Source organism: Trichosurus vulpecula, chromosome 6 (genome assembly GCF_011100635.1).
Source record: "Trichosurus vulpecula isolate mTriVul1 chromosome 6, mTriVul1.pri, whole genome shotgun sequence".
Taxonomy (NCBI): Eukaryota; Metazoa; Chordata; class Mammalia; order Diprotodontia; family Phalangeridae; genus Trichosurus; species Trichosurus vulpecula.
Genome location: NC_050578.1, coordinates 210,153,323 through 210,173,596, shown reverse-complemented (window position 1 = coordinate 210,173,596; position 20,274 = coordinate 210,153,323). Strand labels below are relative to the sequence as shown.

The window sequence follows — 20,274 nt, the reverse complement described above, 5'->3', positions numbered from 1 at the left end:
TATAAAACTGGGTGGTTGGAAAGAAGAATGTCCATTCTTAGCTGTACTGTGAACCAGACCTCCTCAAATATTCCTTTCTATACTCTATGCAATATACCTGAAAAGAAAGAAGTTAGAACCATGGAGATTTAAAGTGGGAGGGAACTTTTATAGATTATTTTGTCCAGTCTCTTTATTTAATAAATGAAGAAACTCACTGTTAGAAAGGAGAAGTGTAACTTAAGTCCAAGGTCACAGAGCTCCAAATTTGAAAGAGCAGAATTAGAACTGAGATCTCCTGACTCTCCGTGCTCTTTCCATATCACGATTTCATACTGGTTCACTGTATTAAAAAATAATCTTTCACTTTCATTCATTCAGCAAATCTTTATCAAGTGCTTATTGTGGGCAGCACACTATGCTGGAGTAAACTGTATGGAACTCCATGGATTTAGTGGCTTGCACTTCCACATGGTTTTGGTTTTTTTGGTTTTTTGTTTTGTTTTTGTTTTTCGTTTTGTTTTTGTTTTTTGTAGTTTTATCTTTATATAGTACACAGTATATAGTATTGCTTCAGTTTGGCTTTGTTTGTTCTTCTTTATCACTAATAGTGATTTTAATTCAATATTTTTCTTAATGTATTATTACTATTTTGGTGTGTTGGGGATAGCTATAGAAGATCAAAAAATGAAATTCTTTTCAAGATCTTAAATTAGAATATATTCACTGATTATCCCATTTGATAATGACCTTTCCCCCTAGATACGTAGCATTCAGTGCATTATAGAATAGTAAGGCTAAAAAATCATTCGTCTAAACTATCATCTTCTGCATTTGTGTCCTATTCCTACTGTACTAGAAACTCCATAGAGAAGTAAACTTATCTGCTTTTCCCCTGGCACCTAACAGTGTCCTCTACGGTGTTGCTCAATAAATGTTTGTTTGTTTTTTTAATGAATGTAGTTCGTATAGATCGTATCCAACTAGGTTAGATTCTTGGTGATAATTCCACTTTCATAGTATTCTATAATGTTGTCTGACTACTATTCTGATATATGACTTTAGAAGTTTTTGTTATGCATTGATTTTTTTTAACATGATAACAGTATTTTTTGTATATCCGACTTCAAGTTTTTCCGTTCACGGTTGTTATCATTTCTTTGACCTACCTTTGAGCCTTTATTTTCCTATTGATGAGTTGATTAGGTTGGAGAATAGTCACTTTGCATTCTGAACTTCAAATCTGTATTGCTTGGGAGCAAAGTTATGTCTGGACAATACAGGATGCCCTGCTATAGTTTTTTCTTGGTAGAAAACCTACAAGATTGATCTATGCTTCTCAAAATCAGGAAAGTCCAACAGGGTATATTTTAGGTAATGACAATTGGTAATACTTGTCCTCCTCATAGATATTTAATTTCCCCTCACCCCTGCCCCGAAGTGGTGCATAGAGTCATGATAAAGAAAATTCCATTTGAAAGAAAGCAATTTGGGCCCTGGCACCATTTTATTACTGTTCATTTTAACATTTGTATCGTGGTAGTCCTACCTATTGACCTAAAACAGAGATTCTTGACCTTTTTTGTACCATGGACACCTTTAGCAGTCTGGTAAAGCCTATAGACTTCTCAGAATAATATTTTTTAAATGAAGAGAAAATACATAGGACCTCAAAGGACACCAATTATATTAAAATTAATTTATCAATATATTTTTAAAAGAAGTTCGTGGACTTCGGAAAGTTAAGAACCCTTGATCTAAGAGATTTGTAAAAACTGCCAGACCACAGACAATTCAAAAGTGATAGAGATAATGCTGATAAGATAGGATTAAAAATTCAGGGCTAAACCCCATGTCAAATACTCATGTTAATACCAGGAAAATTAAATTAAGGGCAATACATTGGCTGAATATTGATGTTTATATTGGAGAAAAAAAGTATGCTTAATCAAATATTTCATTTTTACCTGATATTGAAATGATTATTTTACCTAGTCTTTATAATTCTCTGTATGCCTATGTTGTCATTATACCTTTCAAAAACTAGAGAATCTTCACTATAACTTGGGGAAGTTAAATGCCTAGATAAGGGCTGCCCAAAACGGGGCCCGCAGGCTGCATGTAGCCCACAGTGAGGTTTATGCAGCCCTCTTACAAGCATAGAAATTTACTTAAATGCTTTAGTAAACAAAGCCGAGCTCAGAGCTCTCACTAAAATGGGAAATCAAAATATACTGTCTATTGTTTCAATAAAAACCTAGAGTTGGACAGCCTTGGCCTAGATGGAAGCAAATGCCAGAAATATTTGCTTCCATTATGAAAATGAGTCTGTATATACATGAAACTAAGGAAAATTATATGACAAAAAGATCATAATATCGCTTCTAGCTAGCTGCTTAATTTTTAGCTTTTAAAAAATGATACCAACTCATAAGTGGTTAATAGTGGCAAGATGTTGTGGAAAAAAATTGAGCCCTACTAGTAATATAACCTTCGTTTTAAAGGTGACAAGTCTTCAGGTATTGAGAAATGAGCTCGCAAGTGTTCAAGCAGAGGACTGTTGTCAGGGGGATTACTATAGTAGATGGGAGGGTGAGCTAAATTACTTCTGAGACCTCTTCCGTAATAGCAAGTAATATAAAAATGGTATTTCCTGAAGATGCTTGAAATTAACAAAGAACTAGATTGCCAGCAGAATTATGTGCTGAAGTTCTCTTGATTGAAGGTATAGTTTAAAACATATGCACACTTGTATGTACTGAGGATTATCTAAAATTGCTGGAACTCTCATGAAGCCATGCCATCATTAATTGCTTCTGAGTCTGTTATCTTCTTCCAGATTCTTTGGCAGTATTTATTGCTAGCAGTATTTAGTATGTTTATTTCTGGGTTATTAACCATTTTTAGGTAATGACCTGGGTCTGCCTTTCTTACCTTGCACAGTCAGGTGTCCTGGCCACCTGTTTAAATTTGATAAAGCCAAAACTGGACACAGAGAGATACCATTATTGAATTTTATAAGAAAAAAAATATATCTTTCTGGCATATTCATTTTTTAGAATTAATCCTACTTGTCCTTTAAGTATTAATAATTTAGTTGCTCATAATAACAAATTTTTTTGTCTGGCAAATAGTAAGTACTTAATATATGCTTGTTGACTTCCCCCCCACCTTCTTTTTTCCCAGCCATTAAACTTCCAGATTGAGTCCTTGAATTATGTCACTAATGATAACAAACTACTGAAAAATTGCATTTGGTGATGCAGATAGGACAAACTGCCTACTTACAGGTGTTAGTGACATAAAAGTTCATTTATCTCTCTTCTCCCAGTCTACCACAAAGACAGTTTTAGTTCTTAATATAATTCAAAGTTTTACTTTAATCTGTTAGTGTAAGGACACCTATTGTAGAGTTTGTCTATCTGTTTATGATGTTCTATCTCAGCAAGTGGAGAAATGCTTCTTTTATGAGCACCACCCTACTTTGAATATGAGAGAGAAAGAGGAACAGCCGCTCCTAAGAAAAATCTCCATACCATATCCCTACTTAAACTTTTAAGGAATATGTTCTAACTTGGTGATTTTTAAAAACAATCCAAGGTATGGATAAGGGATATGGTTTCTTTCAAAGAGATTTTGTGATTCTGCTTCTAACTTTATCATGACTATTTTATGTGCATGTGCAGAACACTTAAGATATTTATACCTTGCATCAAATTTTTCATGAAAATAAAATATTGTAAAACCAAGATATTCTCATGTCCTAGTTATTGTTGTTCTGCCACTGCTACTATTATTTTATCATGAAATGTGTTGTGTCATGATCACACAAAGCTTCTTTCCATCTGTATTCTGAAATATAAGATCATCTGAGGTTAAAATAAGTTTCTGTGGTTGTAGTAAGGTAATAGAGTGATGGAGTTCTAATAAGAAAGAATGAAAATCATTCACATTCATTAAAAAACATAGACCATGGGAAAGAAGGGGCCTTAAGATAGAGGGGCAATGTGGAAAAAATGGAACAGTGTACAAAGCACTGTCATTGGAAAGGAGATGGGGTGTGTGTGTGTTTTGCAGGTAAGAGAGGGAGAGGGGCTAGAGAGTGTCTTGAATGATGAATGTAAAGAGAGCTATGAAATTTTTCCTTTGAGGGGAAACAATGTGATGATATTAAATAAATATGGTATTCTGGTGGTCCTGGGCAAAAGCAAAATTGACGGCATTTTAGACAAACAGAACTTGAAGAGTTGAGCATCAGATAAGTTAAAGGCCTAAGTTGAAAGATGAAGTCATGAATAAATTCTGACATTGACTTAGTGAAATGGTGTCTGACCTCTTTGTTTCCGTGGTTGTAGAGTTTTCTGGGACAAAAAGAGAAGTTCGGTATGATTATCTTATAGTGGTAAATATAGCAAAATCTTACTTAATCTGCATATTCCTCTTAGAGGGTTGGCATAGTATGGTTATTTATAGTTAATATAAATTTCTGCTTACTGTGAAGTAGCCAGAAATGCCTTCTTAGTTAGAATTCTTTTGTAATAGATAGGCCACGATTTAGAAGATGGCCTATCGTTTTCATTCCAGCCAGTAAAAATTCTGTCAATTAGACTTATGTTTCCTGTTTTTATGATGGCCCTTAAATGTTCGACTAGAATGTATTTTATTTGGGGTAGAGATGCCTCTCCTCACTAGATAAATACAAATGAAATTTATTTTAGCTCTAATGGATTGCAGATGTCTCAGCAGCCATGTTTATTAGCAATAATGTTTGCGGTGTACCAAGAACATAATAAAATTTTCTATTAAAACAAAAAGAACCAGGTGAGCTTACTTTGTGGCCTTTCCAGTCTAATAAATACAAATTATTCTTTAGTGATTCTGAACCTCATATTATTCCACAGTTGTCATTCTAAACATGAACTCTGAGACTCTCTGGACCTTGAGAGATCATGGTTCTAGTTTCCCAGCTTGGCCATAAGCTTATTGCTAAACATTTCTGAGTCTGTTACCTCTTTTGCTTGTTTCAAATGTGATCTCTTCCATGAAGCTTTCATTTAACTCCCACACAAGTCAGACATTATTTTTCCTGCCTCTAACTTTGCATACTCTTTTGTACTTCTCTTAAGTTCCGAAAGCTTATCAAGTTTTCTTATAACACCACTTTGAGGCAGGTCACATAAGTGACGCTATCCATGTTTCATAATGACAAAACTAAAACTCAGTGTGTGAAGTGATTTGCCTAGAGTCATGAGACTAGGAAGTTCTGGAGCTGAAATCTGAATCTAGGTTTGTCTTGACTTCATCTCCATCACTGTTTCCACTACACTTCCTTTCTTCCCTTGCATGGCTGTTAAGTTTCATGGATAATATTGTTTATTTTTACATCACTTTCCCGGCTGCAGGATTATTAGCTCCATGATATCTGATATCACTTCAGGCCAATAAGACTTTCATCAGAAATCCTTGTTGTTTTGCAACTCTAATTAAATTCTCATCATTTAAGCATCTCTTAACTTGAAACAGTTTAAAAATTTGTGCCTTTTTCTTTCTAAGCAAATAGTGATGTTGAACTATTTTTGACTGTAGATGAATTGGGACAGTCAGATAAGTAAATTTTAAAACTGCTGTGATTTGTTAAGTAGAAACTGAACCTAGGTGAGTAGTTGGCCTTTGTACCTTAACTTCAGAAATGGTTGTAAAATGATGAATTGTATTAGCTAGTAAAATATTATTTAAAATTTCCTAACTATCTGTAAAATGAATGGCCATTTTAAAATGAAAGCCTTCTTAGTCCACATAAACATCAGCTAGCCAAATTTCAGGTAGTTCGTAAGACTTAAACGTGGAAAGATCCATAGAGATCATCTGGTTGAATTCTTCATCTGACAAGTAAGGAAATGAAAACCTAGGGCAGTGATGTGACTTGCCATGCTGCTGTTGAACAAGAGAGCTAGGATTTGCACCCAACTAGTCTTATCTCCAAGACCAGGGCTCTTTATACAGGAATGTGGTAAGCATTTCAACTTGATCTGACTTGTATTTTTTTTTTTTAGTATATAATTCTTTCTCCCCATCTATCCTCCTTTAATTTCCTCCAACCTCTAGTTTCCTTGGTAGCTAGTACTTTATTGTGCATCTTGTCAATAAATATTTAGTGAGAACCACTCTTTCAACAAACTGATGGGAAAAGGATAGGGAACAAAAGTAAAAGACAAGTTCTTCTGTCAAGGAGATTTCAGCATAGCGCAGAAGGCTGTCATTTATTAAGGGAACAGAACCAACAGAACATTGTACACAGTAACAGCAATATTGTTCGATGAAGAACTGTGAATGACTTAGTTATTCTCAGCAATATAATGATCCAGGACAATCCCTGAGGACTAATGATGAAGCATACTATCTCCAGAGAAAGAACTGATATTAATTGAATATAGACTGAAGCATGCTATTTTTCACTTTAATTTTTTTCTTTTATTCTAGTCTTCTTATACAAAACAACTAATATGGAAGTGTTTTACATAATTGAACATGTATAACCTGTATCTGAATGTTTACCATCTCCAGGAGGGAAGAAGGAAGGAATAGAATTTGGAATTCAAAACTTTAAATAAAAATGTTAAAAAAAATTTTTTTCAGTATACTGCAGTAGTCCAAATGAGAGGTGATGTTATGGAGGTAGAAATGATAAGATTCACCAACCAATGAGATACATAGGATGAGGGAGAATGAAGAGTCAAGGATAAAGTTTATCAACATGTGGTCTTGAAAGATGATGGTGCCCTTGACAGAAATAAGTTTGGAGGGAAATGAGTTTCCTCAGATACGTGATAAATAACTTTGTTCATAGTCATAAGGGATTCAATACAGTGAACGCTGAATAACAACATTAAAGAATTGATTATATTTTATCTTACAGAAAATTCTTTTGGTATCAATACAGAACTCATTTCTAAATCAACTTACAACTCATTAACAATAATACAATACCAAATTGGAAGAGTACAAATGAAAATTTGTGTTGTCCTCTACCCAAATCTATTTAAACCTATTTAATGCTTTTAAAAGCTGGTAAATGGGTAATAGAACAGACTGTCAGGAAGTTAACTGATGTAAATCATTCATCACAGTGAGAGACCTAAAGATCCTAGTAACCTTTTCAACTAGGAAATAGTCGATTTCTGTGCCAGAGAAATATGGCAGCACGTGGCAACATGAGTTTAGGTTATAAACTCATTGATAAAAGTTTGCAGAGAAGGGTGGTGGAAAATTATGAACAGTATCATTCCTAAAAACAATGAGAAGTTTTGGAGGGGAAAAATGGTTTACAGAAGAGTTGATTAGAAATTCAATTCAAGACAACAGCATGTATTGAATGCCTAATGTGGGAGTATTCCAAAGGAGGGGAGGTAATCTCGGGTTTATTACTATTGAAAAGATAAGATCAAATCAATGACAGCCAACCCATAGGTTTGCCCATCTCTACCAAATATAAAATAATCAAAATATCTAAAATAATCTAAATAAGAATAATTATATTGAGGAAATTTTTAATAAAGGGTTGAGAAAAGAACAACTAGGCTTTCCCAAGCAATATTCTGTCACCGTCCACATATTTACAGTTAACATAATTCAGTCAGAGGTGCAGAGAATATGATTCCACTGTGCTTGTTCACTCTGAAAATTATCATTTGATACAGTAAAACAAAATGTACCTTTGGACACGCCTTTCCAACAAGATGGTGTCGCCTTTGTATGTATTAAAATTATTTTGTTTGGTCACACACACACACACACACACACACACCCGCAATAACAAATCAAGGCATGAATTAGGACAGAGAGAGAGAGAGATTCTTTTCAGTATTTCCCAAGGTTGTCCAGACAGATGTTGTTCAGTCATTTTGGGTTGTGTCCTACTCTTTGTGACCCCATTTGAGGTTTTCTTGGCAGAGATACTGGAGTGGTTTGTCACTTACTTCTCTAGTTCATTTTACAGACTAGGAAACTGAAGCAAACAGGGTTAAATGATTTCCCAGTATCACACAGCTAGTATGTGTCTGAGGTCAGATTTGAATTCAGGAAGATGAGTCTTCTTGACTTCAGGCCTGGCACTCTATCCACTGTGCCACTTAGCTGTCAGATAGATGAGGAATTTCTTACAGATTGTGAAATTATACAGATACTCTTATTTATAGATGACATTATGCTGATTGCAGCAAGCCCCAGAACTTACCAAATAAGTCTCCAAAATCATATCCGTAATCAAATTTTTGACTTTACTGTTGACACTGAACAAGTCAAGTATATAAAGAGTACCTATTTTTCAGACTATGTTATGTATGCATTTAGAAGAATAGCCTATTGAGCTGGTTCATTAGTATGTTTAATTTGGACAGTGATCCAGGCCCAGAATTGAATAAATAGAACATGACAGAAGAATCAGTATAATTTAGTGAGAAAAGCAGTGGATTTGGAGTCAAAGGATTTTAGTTTACATTTCAGTTCTGTCATTTACTATCACTTTGTTGCATCCCTCCTCTCTTCCCCCAAAAAGGGGTGGTATTAGAGCATTTTTTTAAGCACAAAGGAAAAAAGAAGGAAACCTAAACAAGTCAACTTTTTAAAGTTACTTGTGCCATTATATGTTTTAAAAGGAAAAGCCAGTATTTCTAAAAGTGCTCATTTTATTTGGTATTTAAATTCAGAATAAAAAAATAAAATTTTTAAAGGAGGGAATTGGACTATATAACCTCTCAGGTCTCTTCTAGCTCTAAATGTATGTTCCTGTAGGTTGCTTTTGGCAAATTGTACAAAGCTTTTAATGACCTCACTCTTTCCCCCCCAAAAAAGACCTCATTTTGAACACCAATATTCTTTTGTTGGTGCAATATGGCTGTAAATCTTAGAATACTGCAGTCTCTCAATATTTAAAATTGTAGGTCACCCAGAGGCCAGTGGAGAGATGCATATTGAAATGTGAGCTATCACTGGTTACCAATGAATTGTGCACCAGAAAGAACTTTAAAGATAATATCAAAAAAACTGTAAGGCCAGAAATGGAGATGGCTTTATCATGGAGCAAGATGTAAGATTAACTAGTGGGCAGCATGTATGTTCCATTGGTACCTACATAATTACATGAGACCTAGAGGAATGCTTCTATCACATTAGGTGAGATTTACATGAGAACATGAATAAGAGTATGGATAGCTGGCACTCTGTACCACTGGAGGGAGTGTCTGTGCTAGTGAGGTCACATATGTAGCATAGAGATCAGTGAATGCTGAAATAGTGTGGGCAGCTTCGTGAAAGAAGTGGTTCTTGATTTGAACTCATGTCCCTTAGTTACTGAATGAATAAGTTACCTGCTTAAAAGAGTGCCATTGATCATAGCTGACCTTGGAAAATCAAATAACCTAAACTATTTTTTTTCAGCCATTGGAAGAGCTAGTGAGAAAGCAGCATTGGTCTCAACTTTATTTTCATTGTCCTGCAACACATCAGTGGTCTCAAAGTTAACTCCATAGTCACAATCATTGTGTCCTAAGATGAAAAAGTAGCCTATTGGAACAAATCTTGAAACAAAATCCTAATCTTGCAAAAATGTATTTTATTTTAAAAGTAATGAGGGACAAATGATAGAAATTAGTGGGTTTAAGATTGTTAGAATTTTTCCTTTAAGTTTTAAAATCTAAGCCTGTTTAAAGTTTAACTCTTTGTATTCATTAATAGCAATGTACAGTACACAAGTGCTTGCAATTTATGTAAACTACCCAGCTAGTATATTTTGTGTGCCAGTATCAGTGTGAATAGATAAATCTCCCTATATGCTTACATAAGTGCATATAATTACATACCATAAATAAAGGTCAACATTATGTGTGGTCCTTTAGAAAGAACAGTAAAGTAGGACTGAGAACCTGTGTTTCGGTCCTGGCTTTGCTACAACTTAGTTGTGTGACCATGGGCAGCTTGCCACCTCAGCTGTCTCAATTTCAGCTTCCTCATCTGTAAAATGATCAGAGCTTTTTAAACTGGGGTCGATGAACTTTAAAAAAATATGTTTTGATAGTTTATTTCATTACAATTGTTTTCTTTTGTAATCCTGTATGTTTTATTTTATGTATTTAAAAACATTTTTTTGAGATGTGCCTGCCAAAGTGGTGTACATAATGCAAAAAGTGATTAAAAACACATCGACTAGATAGTCTCTTAAGTATCCTGTTAAAAAGATGATCCCATTAAATTAGTCTTGTAAAATGTATTTACCTTAGAATTTAGTTTTATAGTGTATGGAAAGTTTTCCCTAATACTGTGCCTGTTGCTTGTGGAGTGACCCTAGAGATAAATGGAATATTAATTAGAATATGCAATTAGATAATAATTATTTTAATTTTTGCAGGCTTTACCACCAGCACCTGTTCAGAATCATACAAATAAACATCAGGTATTCAATGCATCTCTTCAAGACCATATTTATCCAAGCTGTTTTGGGAGTACTCCAGACTGGAATAGTTCTAAATTCATAAGTCTTTGGGGATCAGAAATGATGAATGATAAGAACTGGAATCCTGCCACTTTTTTGCCAGACACAATTTCTGGTAAGGATTGGTTTTTTGTTGCATTTCCTAAAACTTTAAACTGAGTGAATGAGTGGAGTAATTTAGAATGTATGGATTTACTTTTACAACTAAAATCTCCTAATATTCAAGATTTGAGCTCTGTAATATATTTATTATGCTACTAATATGAATGAGACTATTACTTGTTGATGTTACAGGTAGATTTGAAATATTGGTTATTAATGAAAATCTGTCAGGCTTGGGACAAATTATACTGCCAATACTTGTGTAAACCAATTTTTTGACCAGTGCATTGGTCATAATAATTCTCTTTTTTTCTTTTAAATAGTATTTTATTTTTTCTAATCACATGTAAAGACAATTTTAACATCCTTTTTTTTTAAATCATTATTTGTTTATTTAATATTTTTAGTTTTCATCATTAATTTTCACAGGAGTTTGAATTTCAAATTTTCTCCCCATTTCTACCCTCCCCCCCACTCCAAGATGGCATATATTCTGATTGTTCCATTCCCCAGTCAACCCTCCTTTCTGTCACCCCACTCCCCCAACCCCATCCCCTTTTCCCTTTCTTTCTTGTAGGGCAAGATAGATTTCTGTGCCCCGTTGCCTGTATATCTTATTTCCTAGTTGCATGCAAAAAAATTTTTTTTTTCCGAACATCTGCTTTTAAAACTTTGAGTTCCAAATTCTCTTCCCTCCCCACCCTCCCTAAGAAGTCAAGCAATTCAACATAGGCCACATGTGTATCATTATGCAAAACCCTTCCACAATACTCATGTTGTGAAAGACTATATTTTGCTCCTTCCTATCCTATCCACCTTCATCCAGTTTTCTCCCTTGACCCTGTCCCTTTTCAAAAGTGTTTGCTTTTGATTTACCTCCTCCCCCATCTGCCCTCCCTTCTGTCATCCCCCCTTTTTAATCTCCTTCCTCCTTCTTTCCTGTGGGGTAAGATACCCAATTGAGTGTGTATGTTATTGCCTTCTCAGGTGAAATCCAAAGAGAGCAAGATTCACTCATTCCCCCTCACCTGCCCCCTCTTCCCTCCCAAAAACAGAACTGCTTTTTCTTGCCACTTTAATGCAAGATAATTTACCCCATTCTATCTCTCCCTTTCTTCCTCTCTCATCCCTTATTGTATCTCTAATTACCTTCTGTTTCTCTTAATCTTCAAAATTTGCCCACCTTCCTATTCTGTTCCTTCTAATAGTTTTAATTAGTTAAGCTGTACTTAATAAGAATTTCCTGGAAAGGACAAATAGACCAAAATAGTATGTTTAGTTAATCCCTTTATTGGAAGAAGTATAAATTTTGAATCTACTGCCTATCACTAAGGAACTTTTCTCATTTTAGCTCTTCATCAATAATTTTGTTATCCTTGGGTAATTTGTTTACTCAATCTAAATATAATTATATCCATAGTACAATAAGACAATAGCTAACCTGAACATATTAACTTCCACTTTTAACTGACATTCCCTTTACCATTACCAAGATACATTTTTTTGTGCCTCCATGTCTTTGAAAACTGACTGCTCATTGGCCTTCCCAACTATTTGTGGTCTCAAACCTTGGGAGTTATGTAAGTGCAGTGACAGAAGGAGTTAACCCTGCCACTTATTTCTTTTTCCTGTATCTCATATATCTTGAATTGTGAGCAAACCTTATACATTTTTCCAGTGACTTTTGAGAAAAGAAATGGCACAGTTCAAGTTCCAACAACCTAACATTAAACTTTCATTCATAGTGGAGAAATCCATTGTTTGAGTAGTTTAGGTTTTAGAGAAGATAAATTTAATAAATTTATTTATTATTACATATTATATAATATATATCATAACAAATAAATAAATTTAATAAATAAACTTAATAAATGTAATACTTGTCTTTTAGAGATCGGTCTTCCCCAGACCAGGAAAACCTAATGTTACCGCTATATGCAAACAGTGAGGTATTTGGTTGCCAGTCTGTACTTTAGAAAGAATTATATTTTTAATCATAAAACTCTTAATTTTTTATCTCTTCTTTAAAGGTAGTGACATATTAGGACCAACACTCTCAGAAATAAGACCTGAAGCACTTCCTACCACATCTGGCAATGAAACTACTACAGTTACTGATAGTAAAGAGAAAAAAAATGCTGCAAAAAAGAAATGTCTCTACAATTTTCAAGATGCTTTTATGGAAGCTAATAAAGTTGTTATGGCAACATCTTCAGCTACTTCCTCTGTCTCATGCACTGCTACCACAGTGCAATCCAGCAACAACCAATTTAAAGTATCCTCCAAGAGACCTTCATCAATAGGTAACAGCGCATAGCCTCGTAAACCATTAATAGTTGGTTTTAATTTAGTCACACCAAAGTTTTAAACCCATTTGAGATCACTCAGCTTGTTTATCACGTAAGGTACAATACATTGTAGTCACAGCATTGAGTTATAGAGTTTTTGCCACAGTGTTGGATTCTTCTTTAACTTTAAGCCTGTCCCTTTAATATATTTTGTCTTAAATCTTTGTACGTGATGCATAGGAATTAAATCTTCTATTCTGTAGTAGTAAGAATGAATTACTTTCAGTGTACATTTGCAGAATTGTAGTATTTTTACTGTTGACATAATCTTTAGGCACCTGTCACAGATCTTTTGAGCTCTTTTGAAATAAAGGAGAAACATCAAATTTGTACTAAAGAAGCCTAAATTAGATTGGTGTTTAGCTAATATAGTATCATAGGTGTGAACAATTACATTATCTTTAGTTTGAGTCACTAGTGGATAAAGTGTCAATATAACATTAAAGAAAGTATGTTGAATGTGAGGGTTAAAATGTACCTGACTAAAGAACTGCTTTGATCTCTTTATATTTTAGGTGAAGTGTTTCACAATATCAATAAAGAGGATCATAGACATTCTGCACCAGTTGCACCAAGAAATAGCCCTACTGGTTTAGCATCTCTTCCTTCTCTTTCTCCTGCTGCACTTTCACCAGCCTCCACACCCCATCTTGCAAATCTCACAGCACCATCCTTTCCCAAAACTGCTGCCACAGCTCCTGGATTTGTGGATCCACATTCAGGGCTTTGTCCCACCACCCTAGCACCACCTACATCTACTACAGACAGCTCAGTTAGTGCTCCACCAAGTATATGCAGGTGAGTCTTCACACCTGAATTTTGTAAATCAACAGTTGTGAATGCTGCTTATTTTTTTAAAGTTGAGTTTTGACTAATTAACTTTGCTATATAGAAGAATTGAATTCCCTCCTCAATGAACATTTTAAAACCAAAGAGTTACAAAGAAATATTTGTTGTAGCATATTTCAACATGATAGTCTGCTTAGTTTTCATGGTTGTCATGGCAGGAGCCACACAGTTCCAGTCTAAGATTATATTCACAGAATCCCAGTGGAACTCAGAGGACTGCTAGTCCAGCTCTCTGAATGCGATTAGTTGCCCAAGTTTGGATAGCCATTTAAAGATTCCCTAGTCTTCTGAATTTTCTGTCATTATTTTTTTCAAGGTTCACTATTTCTAGTGGAAGCACTGTAGTAAGTGGGTGCTTTTGCTTTTAATGTGGGCATTAACATCATGTTATAGCAAAGTTCTCTTCCTAACTGCCAGCTGCTGACTCGTATGTCTCTGGTGTATTAATGGGAGGTGGTGGTGTTTTTTTTTTAAACTATACAGTGACCCTGATTGTGAAGGGCATCGTTGTGAAAACAGCAGTGCATATGACCATCAGCAATATGATGGAGAAGAAAGCCAAGATGAAGATAGCTGTTCTGAGCACAGCTCTAGTACCTCAACATCCACAAACCAGAAAGAAGGAAAATACTGTGACTGTTGTTACTGTGAGTTCTTCGGGCATGGCGGTGTAAGTTCCTTTTTTGGATTTCATGCCTGATGGTTTTTCTGTCATCTTACTCATAACAGATCCACATAGGCATATTTTGATGTTTCTTCCTTAGATGAAATTATTATTTCTTGGTATTCTAAAACTGATTTTTTAAACATCTTACATTGTATTTTAATTATGAAATATGTAGGTTTTATTGCTAATAAGCTTCTGATACTATAAATTAAGTAGGGACATATTTTGTTATATTGTACTTAATTTGCAGTGCATTTAAAAAGGTGTTATCTGGATGTTCGCATCCATAACTTCTAAACTTAGAAGTTCTATCTAATGTTTTCATTAAATCTTCTTAGCCACCAGCTGCACCAACAAGTAGAAATTACGCAGAAATGAGGGAGAAGCTCCGTTTACGTTTAACCAAGAGGAAAGAAGAGCAGCCAAAAAAAACTGATCAAATCTCAGAAAGGGAGAGTGTCGTTGATCATCGAAAGGTAGAAGACTTGTTACAGTTTATAAACAGTTCAGAGACCAAACCAGTGAGCAGTACTCGGGCTGCCAAACGAGCAAGACATAAGCAAAGAAAGGTAAAAAAGCAACAAAATAATTACTTCGTTTTTTGCAACAATTCCAAATTTCTTTAAAGGAATTTTAACATGTGTGGGGAGATGGCACATAAAAAACTTGCTAATTTAGCAGTAACGTAGTATTTCTTATGAAAATACACTTTGTTCAATAGGATTTTAAAATGCAAGTTGATTACAACTTGTACATTTCCGTTTTATAGAAAACATCTTGCAAGTTCACTGCTACTGCTCACTTGAAATATGGTTCACTTGCAGTGTTGGAGGAGAGTATTTGTGGGTTTAAAAAAAACACCAAACATTTGAACTTGAAATCATACTCCTCTCTCGTCAAGAAAAGATAAACCTATATTTTCATGTAGGGGCATGTGTTTAGAAATGTAGTTTTCAATACGTTTAGTTATTTTTCCAAGGGTCTAAATGAATAAAAAGAAATGCTTTGGTTGCTGCAGGAAGAGGCAAAGAAATACAGAGATATAGAGGCAGTAGAGGAAGGAGAACTCAAGAATGAAAAGGGCAGTCAATTGAAGACTAAAGTCGTTTTTGTCCAAATGATCAATGTTCAAAGGATGTGAGGGATGTAGACCTTTGTAATAGTTCATAGTTGTTCTCCCCATCTATTCTGTCTGGTATGCTACCATTACTGTTGTTTTTTATTTGTGGAGTGAGAGCAGTGCTGAACAGCCAGATAGGAGCTAATTCTTGGCCATGGTTACACCACTAAGTAAGTCAGGCATCCCTTGTACACTGTACAAGGATTTCAGGCATCTCCTCAGTAATGGCCCTGTGGTACTCTTGTTCAGTTAACCTTAACAAAAGTAAATAGAATGTGAAACAAGATATCAGTCACCTTAGATAACGGGAGAATGTTATAGAAGCAAATGAGCTTTGACTAATTGAGTGTCTTTTAACAAATGAGCACTTTGGTCATAGGCAGCTCTAAAAGACCAAGTTCTGCTAGGATATATAGTTTAAAGCCAGTCTCAGATACTTAGATGACCCAGGGCAAGTCACTTAATCTCTCTTTGCCTGAGTTTCCTCAGCTGTAAAATGGGGATCAAAATAACACCTACTTCCAAAGGTTGCTATGAAGATCAAATGAAATAACATTTGTAAAGTGCTTAGCACAGTGCGTGGCACATAGTAAGTGCTATATAAATGTTTATTCCTTTCCACATAGGCTTGTGTAGTAGAGTATATGGTTTTCTCTGACAGTCATCTAGCTCATATAATATTTTTATCATGATTCTTCCCACAGAGCTGTTTCAGAATTTGATTTGTAAGAACAAATGTTAAATTGTTTATCCTTTCCTGAAAATGATAGTAAAATATTTCTGTTTCTTGAGCTATTTTTCCCCATGTGATTAAGTTTCAAATAAAGTAAAATAGTTAAGTTCAGTAGTTTAGTTGTACAAAGGAAAACCTGAGCTGAAACATTTGCCAGAGGGTATGATAGGGTCAGGCCCAGAGACCTCTCAGGATCCATAGACCAGAATCTTTAAGCACTAGGAGTAAAACATCAGAACGCTCACTAATGGAGCAAGTGAAGGATTTCCCAGCTGCGTTTTCCAACTATGGGCTCCTACTGTGGGTACTATCAACTATTGTATATCACTATCACTTTACCAGTAAAAAACTAGGGAGAACTTGTGACTAGATTACATTGGATATTCCTTCTAACTCTAAGATTTTATCACTCTGATAAATTTTTATGGTTCTATTGTCATTTGGTTTTAGGACCTATATAGACCAAATTTCTATCTTTAGAACTCTTAGATAAGTCTGGTCCCAGAAATTAGTCTACTTTTAAAAATCTTTGCCTTCTCCAGTGACAAAATTTTTAATGACTTTTATTTGTTTCCTAGACAGATGAAATTTTTTTTACTTAGAGTTTCCGGAATTTGTGTCCCTTTTTCAAGCAAGAAATAAAAATTAATTCCCAGCCCTTCTAGGTACCAGAAATGTTCAGAGATCATTTTTTCCATTCATTGCTGACTTTTTAAAGGCACTATCCTACCATATAAAGGCTTTCTATATGTCTGTCCTGAGATGAGAGGAAATATTCTTGAATTATAATTCAATATTATATCCTTATTTCTTCTATGTCATACCTACATATATTCATGCATTGGCATCCGACCTTCATCTACTCTAGAAATCTGTGCTTATTGAGTGATATTACATATACAATTAAGTACCATATGAATACTGCCCAATAAATCTAGTATTTAAGTTGCAGAAACGGATAGTTGACACTTGGTTTTCTTTGTGCACGTACAGAGCACAATGCAAGATATTGCAAGTGAAAATTGTACTGTAATTTCATGGGCATCATATATAAATATCGTACTACCTTTTTTGATGTGCTTAGCATTAGCAGAGACATAATAAGGACTCTTGTTTAACTCAGAAACGTTATATTACTACATATGTTCCTTATTTTACTCCTTATGAAATAATTTTGAGTGGATATATTTTAAACATTTAGCCCTACATAACTTTTTAATATGTCATTCTTCTTTAATAGGAATAATTTTCCTTAACATATGCTCATCACATGTCATCCTAACTTTTCCTATTTGTCTTAATTTAGAGTACTTACTGTCAACTTTTAAATCACTTTTTTATAGCTAGAAGAGAAAGCTCGTCTTGAAGCAGAAGCCAGGGAGAGAGAACATCACCAGCTCCTTGAGGAACAAAGGCGGCGGGAGGAAGAGGAAGAAGAAAGACTCAAAGAGGAATTCCAGAGGCTTCAAGAGCTCCAACAGCTACGAGCTGTAAAGAAAAAGAAAAAAGATAGAACAAATAAAGACTGTCCAAAGTTGGACATGCTTGCTAGGAATTTCCAATCAACAAAAGAGTCAGTACCTAGCTCTGAGGAGATACAAAACGGCACCCTTGAGCAGTCTGAGAAAACAGAAACCTCCTCAAGTTCACCTTCCAGGCATGTTAATCATTTGGAACAGAGGCCAGGGCCTGAAACAGTTTGTGCACTATCTAGTCCAGGCAACTCGAGAGACTCTAAACTCCTTTTCCAAAAAGAGCTGGGTGTGAAGCAGCATGAACCGCTTTCATTCCTCTTTGACATAATGCACCACCACAAAGAGGGGAACAGTAAAACAAAGCTCAAGCCTGTCAGTAAGCCGGCCGAATCTCCCAAAGTGCCCGAGAGCCAGCCCAGGCCCAGGAACCACACAGAACCCAAAGTGAAGGCAGTAGAACTCACCTCCTCTGCTGAGCAGAGAAAAGAGGAGAAAAAAGTCAACAGTAACAACAACAACAGAAAGCAACTAAATCATGTCAAAGAAGAAAAACCGCTGCCAATCCTAATTGAATCCCCTTCTCCAAATGAGCAGCCCCCAAACAACAAATTAGTATTGGCAGATTCTCCACAGCCGAAGGGCAAGAACAAGAAAAATAAGAAGAAAAAAGGAGACAAAGTCAACAATTCAATTGGTAAATATAGCTCAGACACAGTCATGTTGAGGTTGATTAAGTGTGTGATTTGTCAGAAGATGACATAATATCTAGGGTCTTTAGTGAAGAACCTATGGCTAGAAAGACAATGTGTTGGTGAGTGCTTAGCCCAGTGCCTGGCACATAAAATGTTGACTGATTAATCTCTGAGAGGCAGTATAATATCCTGGGGGAAAGCCCTAAATTTGGAGTCAGAATATAGATTTGGTTCCTGGTTCTGCCATTTCATTTTTTTGTCCTGTGACCTTGAGCAAGCCATTCTGGGATTCAATATGGTTATCTATAAAGTGAGGGAGAAGGACCAGATATGCTATTCAGGAACCCTCCCAGCTCTAAATTTGTGATCCTATGAAAATGTCACAGGAAGATTTTGCCATTGTACATACTTTGTACATACATTGTGCCTTGTTCTTGCTTTGCATTTTGTAGGGACTTTTCACCTGAATGGACCAGGGGAATGAGGCCAATGCGAAGCTTGGTACTAAACATTTTTACTGATTCATAGTACATATAGTATGTTTCAGGGGGAGCCACTGCTGTGATTAAAGTATCTTTTCAAGCTATCTCATTTAGGTAGTGAACTTTAGTTTTCCCTTACACTTAGATTCCAGTCGCATCTTAATTAAATGTGTCATAATCCATGTATAATAATAATGCATTTCTATAGTGCTTTAAAATTGACCAGCTCCTTTCCTCATGACATTCCTGTGTTAGGTAAATAGTGCAAGCATTGTTGTGCCCTTTTTGTAGATGAGGAAACTGAGGCCCATAGAGATGAAGTGACTTGTCTTTGGCTGCAGAGGGGTAGTATAATAAGGATCAGACCTAGGCTTCAGACCCAGGTCTCAGTTCCCAAGTTCTGCACACCATGTCACCTGTGTAATAGCACCATTGCTAAATGTTCAAGAATTGAGATAAATTCCTGAAGATAAAATGATAGGAGGATGTTCACTAATGCGAGTAAAGTTAGTCAAGTTGATTGGCCTGTAAGAGGCTAACAAGAAATAAGATTAGTTTCAATTAAAGAGAATTAAAAATGAACTCCATTCTAATTTATACAATCTTAACTTTTGATAACATTATTCAAACTATATCTTAAAATAATTTGTAGAGGTAAGTAATCTTTGAAGTAAATAGTCGACATCAGCAGCATGATTCAGGAAGAAAAAAACTAATAAGTCAAAGTTTCAGAGTGATTTGAAATTATTGAATGATTTTTTGATGCAGAAGGAAAGGTTATTTTAAAGTTGCTTAGTTTCCATTCTTCACATAAATAGTGTTTGTAGGCATGAGGGAAGATCCTAAGCACTAAAGATTCTGTGATCACATAATACAATGAGAATTCACTTGGATTTTAGGTTTCCTTGTTCAGTTCTTAAGTCTCACTATTCTTTGTGGTGCTCTATGTCCTTCTGTCATCATAGGATATCTCTTATTTCATGGCATCCATCTTTCTGCACCAGTATATAGATAATACATTGTCAGAGTTGCAAAGGATCATTGAATTTATTTGTCTGACCCACTTATTTTAGAGAAGAGGAAACTGAGGCTGAGAGCAGCTAGTCCAAGGTCACACATAAGAACAGGACCAGTCTAGTTAGGGGCTGAGAACCTTGAAAGGGGGAGTAACTTTGTTTGGCATAGTGAACAAGAGCCCTGAACTTGGAAGCAAGCTTTTGGAGTCAAGTCCTGGTGCTCTCACTGATTCTCTGACCTTGGGGAAATCACATCCTGTCTCTGGGTCTCAGTATACAAAGTGAGGGAGCTGAACCAGGTTATCTCTTACACCTTCCCAGTTCT

At 35.4% G+C, this 20,274-nt stretch overlaps 1 protein-coding gene across 2 annotated transcripts in view; it reads left to right on the top strand.

The window, feature by feature from the left end:
• The window catches only part of FAM193A (family with sequence similarity 193 member A), a 251,271-nt gene that overhangs the window by 210,084 nt on the left and 20,913 nt on the right, over positions 1-20,274 (top strand). For both annotated transcript variants that reach the window (XM_036763452.1, XM_036763451.1), the window contains 6 exons: positions 10,382-10,580; positions 12,598-12,870; positions 13,431-13,713; positions 14,248-14,434; positions 14,770-15,000; positions 17,628-18,453. In XM_036763452.1, the coding sequence (XP_036619347.1) occupies positions 10,382-10,580; positions 12,598-12,870; positions 13,431-13,713; positions 14,248-14,434; positions 14,770-15,000; positions 17,628-18,453 (1,999 nt within the window). The remainder of the gene's footprint in view (positions 1-10,381; positions 10,581-12,597; positions 12,871-13,430; positions 13,714-14,247; positions 14,435-14,769; positions 15,001-17,627; positions 18,454-20,274) is intronic.